This window comes from Mytilus galloprovincialis, chromosome 3, assembly GCF_965363235.1.
Source record: "Mytilus galloprovincialis chromosome 3, xbMytGall1.hap1.1, whole genome shotgun sequence".
In the NCBI taxonomy this organism is placed as follows: Eukaryota; Metazoa; Mollusca; class Bivalvia; order Mytilida; family Mytilidae; genus Mytilus; species Mytilus galloprovincialis.
Window position 1 is genome coordinate 84,035,481 of NC_134840.1, and position 15,192 is coordinate 84,050,672.

The 15,192-nt window shown below is 31.3% G+C and overlaps 1 protein-coding gene across 1 annotated transcript; it reads left to right on the forward strand.

Annotated features, from left to right (window-relative positions):
* The first annotated feature begins 281 nt into the window (after positions 1-281).
* Positions 282-13,807, forward strand: LOC143069176 (sorting nexin-6-like). Its single transcript, XM_076243678.1, has 14 exons — positions 282-316; positions 411-464; positions 2,395-2,496; positions 3,311-3,421; positions 3,983-4,104; positions 4,678-4,801; positions 5,840-5,935; positions 9,882-9,987; positions 10,625-10,700; positions 10,976-11,015; positions 11,610-11,792; positions 12,335-12,398; positions 12,734-12,819; positions 13,428-13,807. Exons 1-14 carry the CDS (start codon positions 311-313, stop codon positions 13,479-13,481), a joined length of 1,224 nt encoding a protein of 407 aa, XP_076099793.1. The 5' UTR covers positions 282-310; the 3' UTR covers positions 13,482-13,807.
* The last annotated feature ends 1,385 nt before the right edge of the window (positions 13,808-15,192 follow it).

The following is a 15,192-nucleotide window of genomic DNA, read 5'->3' on the forward strand; positions in this document are numbered from 1 at the left end:
GCCTGTAGCCCAGACTTAGAAGCCAAAACCAAACCATGTTTTTATCTATATACAAAAAAAATTAAAAAAATGTTTTTCTTGCAATTATTGTAAATATGTTAAGTTTTTAATTTGTTTCCCTAGTATGTGCCTTCTTGTAATCTTCAACATATTGAAGTTAAGAAGTATTATGATGTAGATGTTTTTTTGCAACTGCGTTGTCCATTTGTCAAAAAGGTGTGTAAAACTGAACGTTCTCTTCCGCATATTTGTGAATGTGAAAGTGGTAATGCGGTCAGATCTGTATACACATCACGTGATAATTGCAGCCATGATGGTGGGTGTCGAACATTTTTCCGGTTTTGAAATTTGTTTAAATAATATCATACCGCGGCTCTATATTTAAATTGATAATTTATTTTGTATTTCAGGACGGACTGGATGACGGGCCCGACCTGCTGGCGGGCGAGCAGGACAACAACAAGGTATGAAAAGTCGCAATTCTATTTCCAGACATGACATTTGCATGACAGATATCTCACTTTCTGAATACTATAAAGATTATCTGCCCCTAACCCATTAGTATGATAGATCATTACACATATCTTTGCTTTGTGGAACTGACAATGTCAGCTTTGTCGAAACACATGCCCCCACTTGTCAATTTGATAATCTGAATGTTGGTAATTACTAAAAATAAGAGTGTAAGGTGGGCGGTTTCTTTGAAACAACTTTTATTAAAAAAAAAAAAAAATGATTGTTACCTTCAGAAAATCAAGAAGAATGTGAAGAAAAAGACCAGAGAAACCTTCTTGAGCAAAATCTATTTTATAAACTATACACATGATGTCACATAAAGATATACATCACAAGATCACTTTTGCTGCAGGCTAACAATACACTTAGCTATAGTGTAATAAAAAAGATAGTGACGTTCATACCTTCAGCCTTGATAGTACTGTAAAGGCTATAAACCTTTATAAACAAATGTGACAAAAACAAAATATATTTTGGTTAGACAGGGCTTTAGTTTACATACAAAATTAAGATAATTAATTGTATATAGATATATACAGTTCTTGTTTTATGGTTGATTTTCTTATTTGACTAACCAAATTCAATTAAAACCTTCTATAAACAGACATCCTTACTACAATGTATATCATAGTATTAGCTTAAGCAAGGATAAAAAAAAATGATCGTTTAATAAGGTAAACTATTTTTCTGAATTTCTGGCATATGAATAAAAAGTTATATGTGGCTGATATTTTGATTAACTTGCACAGAAAAAACTCCTCAAATAAAGGGAACTAACTCTTGCTCAAATTGTTTTTGGTAAAAGTAGTTTTTGTCCAGTCACCTTGAAACTTAAAACACATGTTCCCCTTTATATAAGCTTTCTAATTTTAATGACAAATTGTAGTTTTGACCCCAATTTCACGGTCCACTGAAGATAGAAAATGATCGTGAGGTTTCAGGTTAATGATTTTGGTAAAGGTAGTGTTTGAAGAAGTTGAAGTCCAATCAACTTGAAACATGCCCCCTTTGATATACCAAATTAGAGTTTTGCCACCAATTTCACGATCCACTGAACATAGAAAATGATAGTGCAGGTAGGGCATCCATACTCTATGGACACATTCTTGTTTGAATACAGTTTTATTCTGATGTTGTGCTGTTACACCACTGTCCCAGGTTAGCTGGCAGGTTGGGCACTCACAAACATGGTTAACCTCTCCATATTCTATTCCTGCTTGTCCCTAGTGAGGAGCCTTTAATTCAGTGAATGTGAACTTGTCATTAGTTGCCTATTTTCTTTTTAATTGTTTCACTTTTTGTTACATTTCGGCCTTTCATAGCTGACTATATGCTATTGCATACCTGCCAACTTTTCAAAATGCCCATGGGGGTTTTGCGTGCAAGATGGCTGTCATAGTCATAAAAAACCTTCAAGGGGGTCTTTAAATACATTTTAATGTTGTTTTTTGGCTTCTTTATACTTATATAAGCTTAAAGTCATTGTAAAACTAATTGTTTTGTTTAAAATTGTTGACAAAATTGCTCTTTCAAAATTTCAATTTGGGAGCCTCCATGGGGGAAATCCCCCGCAAATAGTGACAGTTGGCAGGTATACTATTGGTTATGCTCATTGATAAAGGCTCTATATGTACAATGACCTATAGTTAATTATTTTACCACATGTAAAAATTAAACATGAAAAAAACAAATTTTGATCACAATTTCTGTAAATCAATTCATTGTTTAATTAATTACAGCTGTAATTAAACCTACATGAATGTTTATCTGTTTTACCCAAAAAAGTTCCACAACAACATCTTATAAAAAGTATATTGTTCATAAAATTTATTATTTATACATTGTACAGGTTAACATTTTTTTTATCATTTCATACAGCCTAGATCCTCTACAGTAGATTTAACAGACACATCCCTACTTGTTGACATATCTGATGCATTGAGTGAGAGGGATAAAGTCAAATTTACAGTGCACACCAAGGTAAGGATAAAAGAAACATGATTCACACAACACCAATCAAATTGTGCATAACAGGATGTGGTTTTAAAAATAATATCTTCATATTTTGTTGTTTTCTTAGATTCTAATGAACATTTAAATCTTTTTCATATGTAATGTTTTCAATCTGTCAAAAGTTGTGAAAGAAATAAACATAAATTGGTTTATATTTTCTGAAAACAAAAAGAGAAAAACCACTAAAAGCAAGAAGCTTAACCTAAAGCTTGTAGAGATCAATTTAAGAAAATTTGATAATGAAATATTAAAAGTTAGCAATGGTTTTAGTTTTTTTTTTTTAAAGTCTTAGACTTTTCATGATGACTTTATATTCCCCAGCTGTAGACAATGGGTGCATTAAGTTTTACCCATCCATCCCATTTTCTTTTCTGCTCTCTTACTTAAGTTGGCCTCATCCAAATTTTATAAAACTCCTACACATTGATAAGAACCACAACAAGCAGATAGCAAAATTTGGACAGAGTCATTTACAGTTCTAAAGTTATGTCTGACCGCGTGCGTGGATCTGTTGGGAAGCAATGGGGTGCCACGAGTCAGTGGCGAATTGGTCAGTCCTCCACCCGACCCGTCTTGAAACACGGACCAAGGAGTCTAACATGTGCACGAGTCATGGGGTTCTTTACGAAACCTAAAAGGCACAATGAAAGTGAAGGCCAGCCTCCGGTCGGCCCTAGGTAGGATCCCCGGTCTCTCAAATTGGTAAATTGCAAAGCTTGGACAGGGGCATTTGTATCATCTTTTATATTTTGTAGATTAATTAAAAGGTTGTTTTTTTCAGACCTCATTGTCGAGATTTAAGGAAGGTGAATTCTCAGTTGTACGACAACATGAAGAGTTCTGTTGGTTGCATGACAGATATGTTGAGAATGAAGATTATGCTGGTATTATTGTAAGTGTTTATAAATTGAATACATTCAATTAAAAATTTAGTGAAATAGATATTTCTCTACTTGAGACACTCTTTAATTTAGCATATTTTGTCATTGAATTGTAACTTCAAGAGTGCAGAAATATCATATTACAGGAAGTTTTGTGGTAGAATCTTTCTTTTAATTTGTTTATAGATGTTATATTGGCAAACTTTGACTTTCCTTTCCTTCTAATTTAGTCTTGTTCTGTCTTAGGGGTGTTTAAACGCAAAGTTGTCTCATTATGTATCATCACAAAAGCAAAAACACGGGTACCTTACAAAATTTGAGCTGTAAAGAGAGATGAGCAAAAATCCGCCGAAAAGAGAAACAGCTTCCTGGTAAAAATAAAAGAAAAAAACCTTGTCATTTTCTTTTCTTAGCAAACTTTACAATTCAATGAAAAACAAAAATATTTTGTAGATTATTCATTGATTACAACACACAAAGTTTTCTCCATGAATACTATTGAAATAGTCTTTTGATAAACTTTAAACATCTATTGTCTGGATTATTTGTCACTTTTCAAAAATCTTTTACAGATACCACCAGCTCCTCCAAAACCAGACTTTGATGCTTCAAGGGAAAAATTACAAAGATTGGGTGAGGGTGAAGGCACAATGACAAAGGAAGAATTCACAAAAATGAAGCAAGAACTTGAAGCGTAAGCAGCACAACTTTCAGACATGTTATGAGACACTTGAGTCGCTTACATAATTAGGACAAGTTAATTTTTTCCCACACTTTTTTTTTGAATCAGCAGGTTTAATTCAAAACATTTAACATTCACAAAAAAATGTATTACGAAATCTGATTGATAGAATACATTGTAATTTCCATTTACAAAAAAAAAATAATTGCAAATTCATATATATGACAATTTGATCTTTGAATGTTCTTTGATTGTCAGATCATGTTCAAATTACTTGGCATTCAAAAAACGTTTTTTATGTTTATATATGGAAGAAATGAATTCTTTTAACACTGAAAATACACTTTTCTGCTTTTTAGAATATACATGTACTTGCATCAGGAACACTCATAACTAACATGATTTTATATAAGTAAGGATTTTGTTTTTTTCTTTTTGATAACGTTTCTAATATATCAGACTATAAACTTGTAAGAGAATCAAATTCATTCCAATTTTTGTAATAATTTGTTAAGAAAATAACTCGTATTGGTGATATTAAATAATTGTTTGTGTAGTTAACTAGTATTTTGTATCTTATTCTAGAGAATATTTAGCCACATTCAAGAAGACAGTAGCTATGCATGAAGTGTTTCTACAACGGATTGCGGCACATCCTGCTCTGAGGAATGATGTTAATTTTGAGGTTTTCCTTGAATATGACCAAGATGTATGTAATACATGTAATAAGTATAAGTTTACACCAGAAATTATTTAAATATTAACCTGTTTGTTGCCTTTTTATAACAAATATCAGATTTGGACTTGTGTATACATATGAATTCCCAACCCAACTGTGGGGCTACATTGCAATCACCTTGTCTCTCAGTCTGTTCCACAGGAAAAAAAAACATGTGTATCACACTTTTCTCATACACTGTTAAACTTTATAAACATGATAACCTTTTATTTTGTCAGCAGCTTGACAATGATGAATTATAACATGTGAGAACTTTTCTTAAATCTCGTACATCAACTTACTGCTTGCTGATACTTTGAATTTTCCAGACATAACATATTTGAATAAAGATAAACTTATGAGCACTTTTTAAATCAGTAAGACGCCACCTACTTCCTGTTTTCTGACACATTGAATTAAGAATTGAAGCATGCATAGCTAGACAATGTGTGCAAATTTATTATGGCTTGGGATTATTATTGTAACAAAATATGTATACTACATGTATTCACATTATCTTCAAAATGTTTGGAAAGCCGAAGCACTTATATTGACCAAAAAAGAAAAGCCAATATTAATGTTGCCCTATTTCAACTTCTCCTGAAAGAGTTTTAACCTTAATATAAGTTGCAAAAGAATAAACCTTATTATTGTATAGCAATATAATATTTCCCACAGAAAGTAACCAAAAGTTAGCGTGCAATAAATTCCAATATTGCACTAGTGCAATAAATCTTCATAATTCATGACGTCATCAACGACAAAATCTTAGTTTAAACCAATTTTTACTTTCAAATATTATATTGCTATACAATAAAAGGGTTATTGCATGAATATTGGGAAATATTGTCCCTTGTAGAACATATATTGCACTCGCAAGCTCGTGCAATATAAAATTCTACTCAGGACAATATTCCCCAATATTCATGCAATAACCCTATAATATAAGTTGCAAAAGGATAAATAAATACAAAGCAATATAGGATATAATGAAGATTCTGTTTGAGATGTGTTTAATCATTCTTACAGTTGAGTGTTAGAGGGAAGAACAAAAAAGAAAAATTAGGTGGATTTTTCAAAATTCTGACGAAAACAGCAGATGAGGTGCTACTATCTGGACAGAAGGTAATTGATTGGGAAAAATAAAAAAATACATATTTTGGGATACTGTATACATAGAAAATTATTGTGGGAATTTTTTTTATGCAATCAATTCGACAAAAAAGTGCAGGATTAAAAAAGCAATATGAGGAAACTTTGCTTACAAATAATGATCAGAAATGTAAGTTCTAATTAATGTTATATTTATTCTTTCCTAATTTTCAAATAGTAAAAAGTGCAAAAAATCTTGGTGAGTTTACAATTTTATAAATTATTTCAGCCAGAATTCAATAATAAATAGTTTGGATATTTGTGTATTTGTATGTTTAAAATATCTCAAAGTATGACTAAAAAAAGACTTGTCAAGGTAGCTGTTTTTGTTTGATCTTAGAAAAAGGTAATTTAAAATGTTGATATCAAGATATTGAAAAGAATAAAAAACACTCTAATATATTCATGTTGTTTGATAGGAAGGGGGGGGGGGCAATACCTTTTTATGTTAACCTGTTTTGGTCCTTTTCAAGGTGTTGGCAACTGACAAATTTATGCTTTTAACTGTTTTCAACCCACTTTGTTAACTGTTATCAGCATTTTTGCCTTTGTTCGGGTGTTGTTAACATGTTAACGGACCCCCTATTGACCCCCCTCTTGTTAGGCCCATATTTTAAAATCCACAATTCTCAACAATTTTCATAAGTCCTTTCTCTCCTTTAGAGTTCATCTATGGTAAGTGAAAAGTTTTTCATATTAAAAAAATTTGAACATGAGAACTATCTCCCAAGAGAGTTTTTTGAGACTATTTGCATACTTGGGGAATAGATGAATGTTACTAGGGAGAGAAATATTTTACGTTATTGTTTACACAGAAAATGCAGAATGAAATTGTAAGTTTATTGCATATCAAGTATTTTCTGTTCTTTAATATAGCAGTATATTTTTTCTTCGCCATCATAGAAATGTATGAATGCCATTTCAGAGCCTTTTACAGCTTGTTATGCTGTTAGGTTTTGCTCATTGTTGAAGACTATACAGGGACCTACAGGTGCTAGCTTTTATGTCATTTTGTATCTGACAAAGAATTGTCTCTTTGGCAATTATACCTCATCTTATTTTCATAGCAGTTTGGTTGATTCTCTTTATTATATATGACAGGTTCCTTAGCCTGTCAGTCTTGTACAAAACTGGGTTCATATAATATTTTTAGCTCACCTGTCCCGAAGGGACAAGTGAGCTTATGCCATCACTTGGCGTCCGTCGTCGTCTGTCGTCCGTCGTCTGTCGTCGTCTGTCGTCGTAAACTATTTCAAGAATCTTCTCCTCTGAAACTACTGGGCCAAATACTTCCAAACTTTAATTGAATGTTCCTTAGGGTATCTAGTTTGTAAATTGTATCCGAAGTTATGATCTATCAACAAACATGGTCGCCATTGCTAAAAATAGAACATAGGGGTCAAATGCAGTTTTTGGCTTATAACTCAAAAACCAAAGCATTTAGAGCAAATCTGACATGGGGTAATATTGTTTATCAGGTCAAGATCTATCTGCCCTGAAATTTTCCGATGAATCAGACAACCTGTTGTTGGGTTGCTGCCCCTGAATTGGTAATTTTAAGGAAATTTTGCTGTTTTTGGTTATTATCTTGAATATTATTATAGATAGAGATAAACTGTAAACAGCAATAATGTTCAGCAAAGTAAGATTTACAAATAAGTCAACATGACGGAAATGGTCAGTTTAGTTATTGCCCTTTATAGTCAATTTTTAACCATTTTTCGTAAATCTTAGTAATCTTTTACAAAAATCCTCTCCTCTGAAACTACTGGGCCAAATACTTCCAAACTTTAACTGAATGTTCCTTAGGGTATCTAGTTTGTAAATTGTATCAGAAGTTGTGATCTATCAACAAACATGGTCGCCATTGCTAAAAATAGAACATAGGGGTCAAATGCAGTTTTTGGCTTATAACTCAAAAACCAAAGCATTTAGAGCAAATCTGACATGGGATAATATTGTTTATCAGGTCAAGATCTATCTGCCCTGAAATTTTCAGATGAATCAGACAACCTGTTGTTGGGTTACTGCCCCTGAATTCGAATTTTAAAGAAATTTTGCTGTTTTTGGTTATTATCTTGAATATTATTATAGATAGAGATAAACTGTAAACAGCAATAATGTTCAGCAAAGTAAGATTTACAAATAAGTCAACATGACGGAAATGGTCAGTTGACCCCTTTAGGAGTTATAGCCCTTTATAGTCAATTTTTAACCATTTTTCGTAAATCTTAGTAATCTTTTACAAACATCTTCTCCTCTGAAACTACTGGGCCAAATACTTCCAAACTTTAACTGAATGTTCCTTAGGGTATCTAGTTTGTAAATTGTATCCGAAGTTATGATCTATCAACAAACATGGTCGCCATTGCTAAAAATAGAACATAGGGGTCAAATGCAGTTTTTGGCTTATAACTCAAAAACCAAAGCATTTAGAGCAAATCTGACGTGAGTAATATTGTTTATCAGGTCAAGATCTATCTGCCCTGAAATTTTCAGATGAATCAGACAACCTGTTGTTGGGTTGCTGCCCCTGAATTGATAATTTTAAGGAAATTTTGCTGTTTTTGTTTATTATCTTGAATATAATTATAGATAGAAATAAACTGTAAACAGCAATAATGTTCAGCAAAGTAAGATCTTCAATTAAGTCAATTTGACCAAAATTGTCAATTGACCCCTTAAGGAGTTATTGCCCTTTAAAGACTTTTTTCACAATTTGTTCATCATGTTGACTTACTTTAAAAAATCTTCTCCTTTGAAACAGCTGTATCAATTTCAGCCAAACTTAGGCTTAATGAGTTTCAGAGTATCTAGTATAAATTTTATATTTTATTTCCTTGTATGTCAAGAAACATAGCTCCTATGGCTAAAATAGAACATAGGAGAAAATGATTATTTTTTTTGGCTTTTGAAGAAAATAGGATGATCCAAAAAACATTTGAATAAATTGAAAAGCCAAAATAATCATTGATGAGAGATTTAACCAAAAGAATTAAGGTGAGCGATTCAGGCTCTTGAGAGCCTCTTGTTTTATTATGATCTCTACTGATCTGCATGTGATATTTGCCACTGGCTGTTAAAGACCAATCCATCATAATCATCATTGTTCATTAATCACCAGCTATAAGCTTATTATTCATACATCCTGAATATCTTCAAACCACCATGAGTTTTTTTTTTAATGTGTCATCTTGTTTGTTATGTACATTGTTTTCTTGTGTTATGTATATTGTTTTCTTGTGTAAGTGCAATACCAAAACTTGCTATTTGTTAAATGAAAATTCTATTGATCTCACAATAAAGTCATATAAACTTTAGTGTTTTGAAGCAACTGTTTCAAGGATGAATTGAGAAAATCATCTTCAATATATATATATATATATATATAAGAAGATGTGGTATGAGTGCCAATGAGACAACTCTCCATCCAAGTCAAAATTTGTGTATAAGTAAACCATTATAGGTCAAAGTATGGTCTTCAACACGGAAGCTATACAGGGCCCCAAAAATTACAGGTGTAAAACCATTCAACAGGAAAACCAATGATTTAACCTATATATTTTAAAATTTAAAATCGTGAAATTTAATAGCCGCTAAATGAGCTGGTAAAGGAAATAAAGTATCTCCCCCAAAAAAATTGGTTTGCAGTATTTGGCGGTCAAATGTTTAGAAATTGTTTGTTTGACTCATAATTTCACCAACCAATAGACATTTAGTTTTCACAAATGCAACAAATAGTTTTACATTTTTTTTAATCAGTTTCTATTTTTGAGATATCTTGATTTTTTATTCGAATGTTTCCAAATTATTTGCTGTAGTCAATTTTTTTTTGTTATAGCAATAATTTGTTTAACCCTGCAATACTTGTTAAATACTCTTGATGTATAACTTTTAAACTGTTACTTTTTAATTGTAGGATGTTGATGAGTTTTTCGAACAACAAAAAGTATTTTTAATAGAATACCATACAAAAATTAAGGATGGAACTGGCAAATCGGACAAAATGACTAGATGCCATAAAAGTAAGTTTTCAGAGAAGATTGCATCACAATCTTTCCAATGACATCACTATAGTGATCAGGAATTATTATTCTGCATTTATCTTCTTAAAATTTATTTTATCAGTCATTATTAACATCAAATTAGTCATATTTTAGCAGAAAAACTTTGGTAATTGTAAACCATTGTTTTAAATATGAATGCTGGAAGAAGATGAAAGGGAGGTAATAAACTTATCAATGGTTTTTTATATTCATTTACAACTGAAATGATACATGTTTTAATAATTTTTCTTTTCTTTCTGGCATTCAAATTTTGTTGATAGCTGTTTAAAAAAATCCTAGATGTTGCTATGATGGAATTCTTAGATGAAGACAGAAAATATGAAAGGTGCAATAAAAAAAAAATGCAAGACAAAATGCAAAAAATACAATGGTAAAATAAGAAAAAAGACAGCAAGACAAATAACATTTTTCAAAATACTACATAGAAAACTTAAGGCTGAGCAACATGAACACCAACAAAAACTGGGGTAATCGCAGGTGCTCTGGAAGGGTAAGCAGATCCTTTTCCACACGAGTGTTGCTCGTGGCCGAACAAAACAACAAGAGGAAAAAAGAGACAGTTGTTACATAAACTGTAATTATTTTTGTTTTGTAGATGTAGCGGACAGTTATATACAAATATCGACAGGGTTTGTGCAACTTGCAACAATAGAAAATACAGAATTAGATAAGTAAGTTTCATACAGTATTTAAATGTTAAAGCTTATCTATAACATTCTTCAATTAGGTATCAATTGAAATCATGTCTGATTTGGTTAAATTAATATTTTAATTGCTTAATGTAAAGTTAAAAGTTTGTGAAAATCCTTTAGTTTGGAAACAAGAATTGGCTATATTAAAAATTAAGCACAATATTGTATCATTTTGTTATTTTTATCATAAAGTATGCATACAAGATAATCTTCATACTTGCATTTATAAATCGATTCTGTCTATTCTTTTTCAGGGTGTTTACAAAATTGGCCGAAGCATTAGAAAAAGCCAGAGTAAGTTGAAGAAATAAAATTAGTACAGCAGGATGAAAAAAGACCATAGTTATTATTTTTTTTTAAATTAATGAGACCTTTGTTAAAAATACAGAGGCAATCATACCATAGGAAAATAATAACTCATAAGTGAAAAAGACAAAAAACCATGGCAAAAAAAGCGAGATTTTTTTCTCTCCAAAACTATTTAAAAATCTAAAGAATGAGCAACACAAACCTTAACTATAAACAGGAGTAGAACTCTGTTGCTGTAGAAGGGAAATCAGACCCTGCTCCACATGTTTCACCAGTTGTGTTGCTCATGCATGTAGGCATACATAAAACCTCATATTACATTAAATAATATAACAAAGAACTAAATTAATTAAATCAGAACTTTATGAATTTGAAGTGTAAATAAAAAATGTTTTTTTTTGTTTATTTGTATATTGAATAAAAGTTCTTTGAGAAAAAAACACACAAAACTTAACAATTAAGATAATAAAGATTTTCAATTTACGTTCATCACATTATGGGTATTGTCTTATTGATAGCTACATCTAGCCATATTTCTTACAAATGCTCTTATAAATTCCAATTAATTTTTTTCCTTAGAAATTAGAAGGTAGAGTAGCCTCCGATGAAGATTTAAAATTAAGTGACACTCTGAGATATTACATGAGAGATTCATCAGCTGGCAAGGATTTATTATACAGACGAACAAGATCATTGGTCGATTATGAAAACGCCAATAAAGCCTTAGAAAAAGCTCGAACCAAAAATAAAGAGGTGGCACAGGTAAATTTCAAATTTCAAAATGATCGAGATAATCAAATTATAATATTATAAGTTCATGGACAATGTCTGGATTTAGTAAGATTTATGAATATTGTTTTCCATCTATGAAGAACATATAAATATACTGTGAGTTTATATTTTAAAAATAATAATTTGGAAAAAAATAAAAAACAGACAGAAATTTGGAAAGAATTGAGATTTTATTCTCAACTAACTAAATAAAAGATATATGCTCCAACAAAAAAAAGTTTATTAAAAGGATTTGCTTTGTTTTTGTTATTTTCTTTTACATATGCAAAGACCTGATGACATAAAATACATTCTATAATTATTGACACATTTTAAGCAGAATGTAAACAAATGTCAAAAACTGCAGCAAGAGATCAGTATTTATCAAAGTGTTGGTGTTTGTTTTTATCAGCTGTTTATCACAAAATAAGTAATAACTTGCACATGCTGAAGCACTTTCTACTGGTATAATAAAACCCATGCCAAGACTGTAATGATAAGTGCATCTTCAATATTCTTTTTGAAATTTTCAGGCTGAAAAGAACCAACAAACCTGTTGTGAGAAATATGAAAAAATATCAGAAGTTGCTAAAAAAGGTAAGAACATGAATTAAACGAGTTTAGCTTTTATGACATATTTTTCATTATTTTGTTTTACTTAAACTCGAAGAATACGTTTTACACTACAATCACAATATCTTTGTAGGTACTTTTTTCTTTACATTTTTAAGAAATAATTTTATATCTTGTCTGTAACTTATTTTTAGATAAAGTGTCAATTTATTTTACTTATCTGCCATGCAGTTACTTCCTATTTTGAGAACAGAATCCATCAGTTGCAATACAACAATTAACATGTTTGATTTGTGTTATAAACCCATTTGTTTTCAAAGTTTTTATCATCAGTTTGAATGTTCATCATATATTTTCAGAATTGACAGAATTTAAGAGTCGAAGAATATCTTATTTCAAGAAACATTTAGTTGACCTGGCTGAATTAGAACTTAAACATTCCAAGGTAATATATGAAGTTGATGCTTTAGACATGAAGTGAAAAAATAATGTTATAAATTATTCCAAAACAAATTTGTTTTATTTTAACTCTTGATTTGTTTGACATGCAAATTTGGGCTTACATTATATATCTGTGTTATTGTGAAAAGAACTACTTTTTCATTCAAGAAAAAAATACTTTTTTACATTTCTTGAAACTTGTTTTCATTTAAAAAGTATAGATGTTATTAGTTCTAAAATTCTTTCAAGTTCATCTCTCAGCAAATTACTATGAAATCACATCTGTGTTCATGTGATCATATTGCACATATGTAATTTCATATAGATATAAGAAATGTGGTATAAATGCCAATGAGACAACTCTCCATCCCAGTAACAATTTGTAAAGGAAAACCATTATATGTCAAAGTTCAGTCTTCAACATAGAGCCTTGACTCACATCGAACAGCACGCTATGAAGGGCCCCAAAGCTAGTGTAAACCATTCAAACTGGAAAATCAACTGTCTAATCTATATAAAAAACGAGAAACGATAAACACTTATGAACGTTTTAATGGTACCAAACCTTCACCCTTATCTGTAACAATAGTAAATCTTCTTTTCTATTTTCAGGCCCAGGTTCAGTTGTTACGGAACTGCATAAACGCATTAAAGGAAGAAGTGTAGTAGAAGTGGTTGTCTTATTTTTTATCGTGTATGAATGTTGGACTGTGAATGAGAGACATTATCAACCATATAATTCTATATTTGACAATTGTACAGACAAGTAGAGATGATTGGGTCATAAAACAATAATATTAAAGATTATTACACACTTCATCAGTCACATGGTAACTTCCCAGGATATTCTGCACCAATCAAATTACACGACTGCCTCATGTGGTTAATTGTAATTTTATTATTTATTTCCTATAACTTTATAAAAAGCGAGTCTTTTAACTGTGTGAATATATGATATCAGATCCCTTATGATTAAATTCATCAAATTGTCACCTGTGTTTATGTTATATTTAGAACATGATAAAAGTATTTTATTTATAGCTTGGTTGCTTGAAATGCAAATTGACTTTTAATAAGCCCATTAGGCATACAGTTTTAAGACAGTATCTTCTTTGTTTAATCAGCTCCACCTTATAATTTCAACTCTGAGCTTTGAAACTGCTCAATCTGATTGAAAAAACGATTCTGTGCCCAAGATTTGCTTACTAGGATCTGACAATACTCAGTGATGTTGATGTCCAGTGAGTGATCCAGGGGAGGGTTTCGGTGGTTGGAACCCTCCTTTTTTAGATGTTAATGCATTTGAATTGGGACATATGGTTGGAATATCTCCTTTCTTCTGGGTTTGTAAACCCCCTTTAAAAGGGCTGATTCCGCCCTTGACATCCCGCCCATCTATTGATTGCAGATGTCAATCTTAATTACAATGCTTAGGCAAATATTTATACAAACAAAGCAAGCAAACCAACCAAATTTTTAACTTGGTAGCATTAGGATAACAGCTTTAAGTGTTGACAACGCATTTCTTGTATGGCCTTCATAAGTTCAATTCAGATACCAGTAAACAGAACTAGAGGCTCTCAAGAGCCTGTGTCGCTCACCTTGGTTTATGTGCATATTAAACAATGAACACAGATGAATTCATGACAAAATTGTGCTTTGGTGATGGTGATGTGTTTGTAGATCTTACTTCACTGATCATTCTTGTTGCTACAATTATCTGTATCTTTAGAGAACTTTGCCCAGTAATTACAGTGAAAAATATTTTCTAAAACTTTACAAAAATTGTTAAAAATTGACTATAAAGGGCAATAACTCCTTAAGGCGTCAATTGACAATTTTGGTCATGTTGACTTATTTGTAGATTTTATTATGCTGAACATTATTGCTGTTTACAGTTTATCTCTATCTAAAATAATATTCAAGATAATAAGCAAAAACTGCAAAATTTCTTTAAAATTACTAATTTGGGGGCAGCAACCCAACAACGGGTTGTCTGATATGTCTGAAAATTTCAGGGCAGATAGATCTTGATCTAATAAACAATTTTACCCCATGTCAGATTTGCTCTAAATGCTTTGGTTTCAGAGTTATAAGCCAAAATGTACATTTTACCCCTATGTTCTATTTTTAGCCATGGTGGCCATCTTGGTTGGTTGGCTGGATCACGCCACACAATTTTTAAAACTAGATACCCCAATGATGATTGTGGCCAAGTTTGGTTAAATTTGGCCCAGTAGTTTCAGAGGAGAAGATTTTTGTAAAAGTTTACAGACGACAGACGCCAAGTGATAAGAAAAGCTCACTTGACCTTTCAGGTCAGGTGAGCTAAAAAACATCTTACTTCCAATACAGCTAATGTAGGAGTTACAAAGAT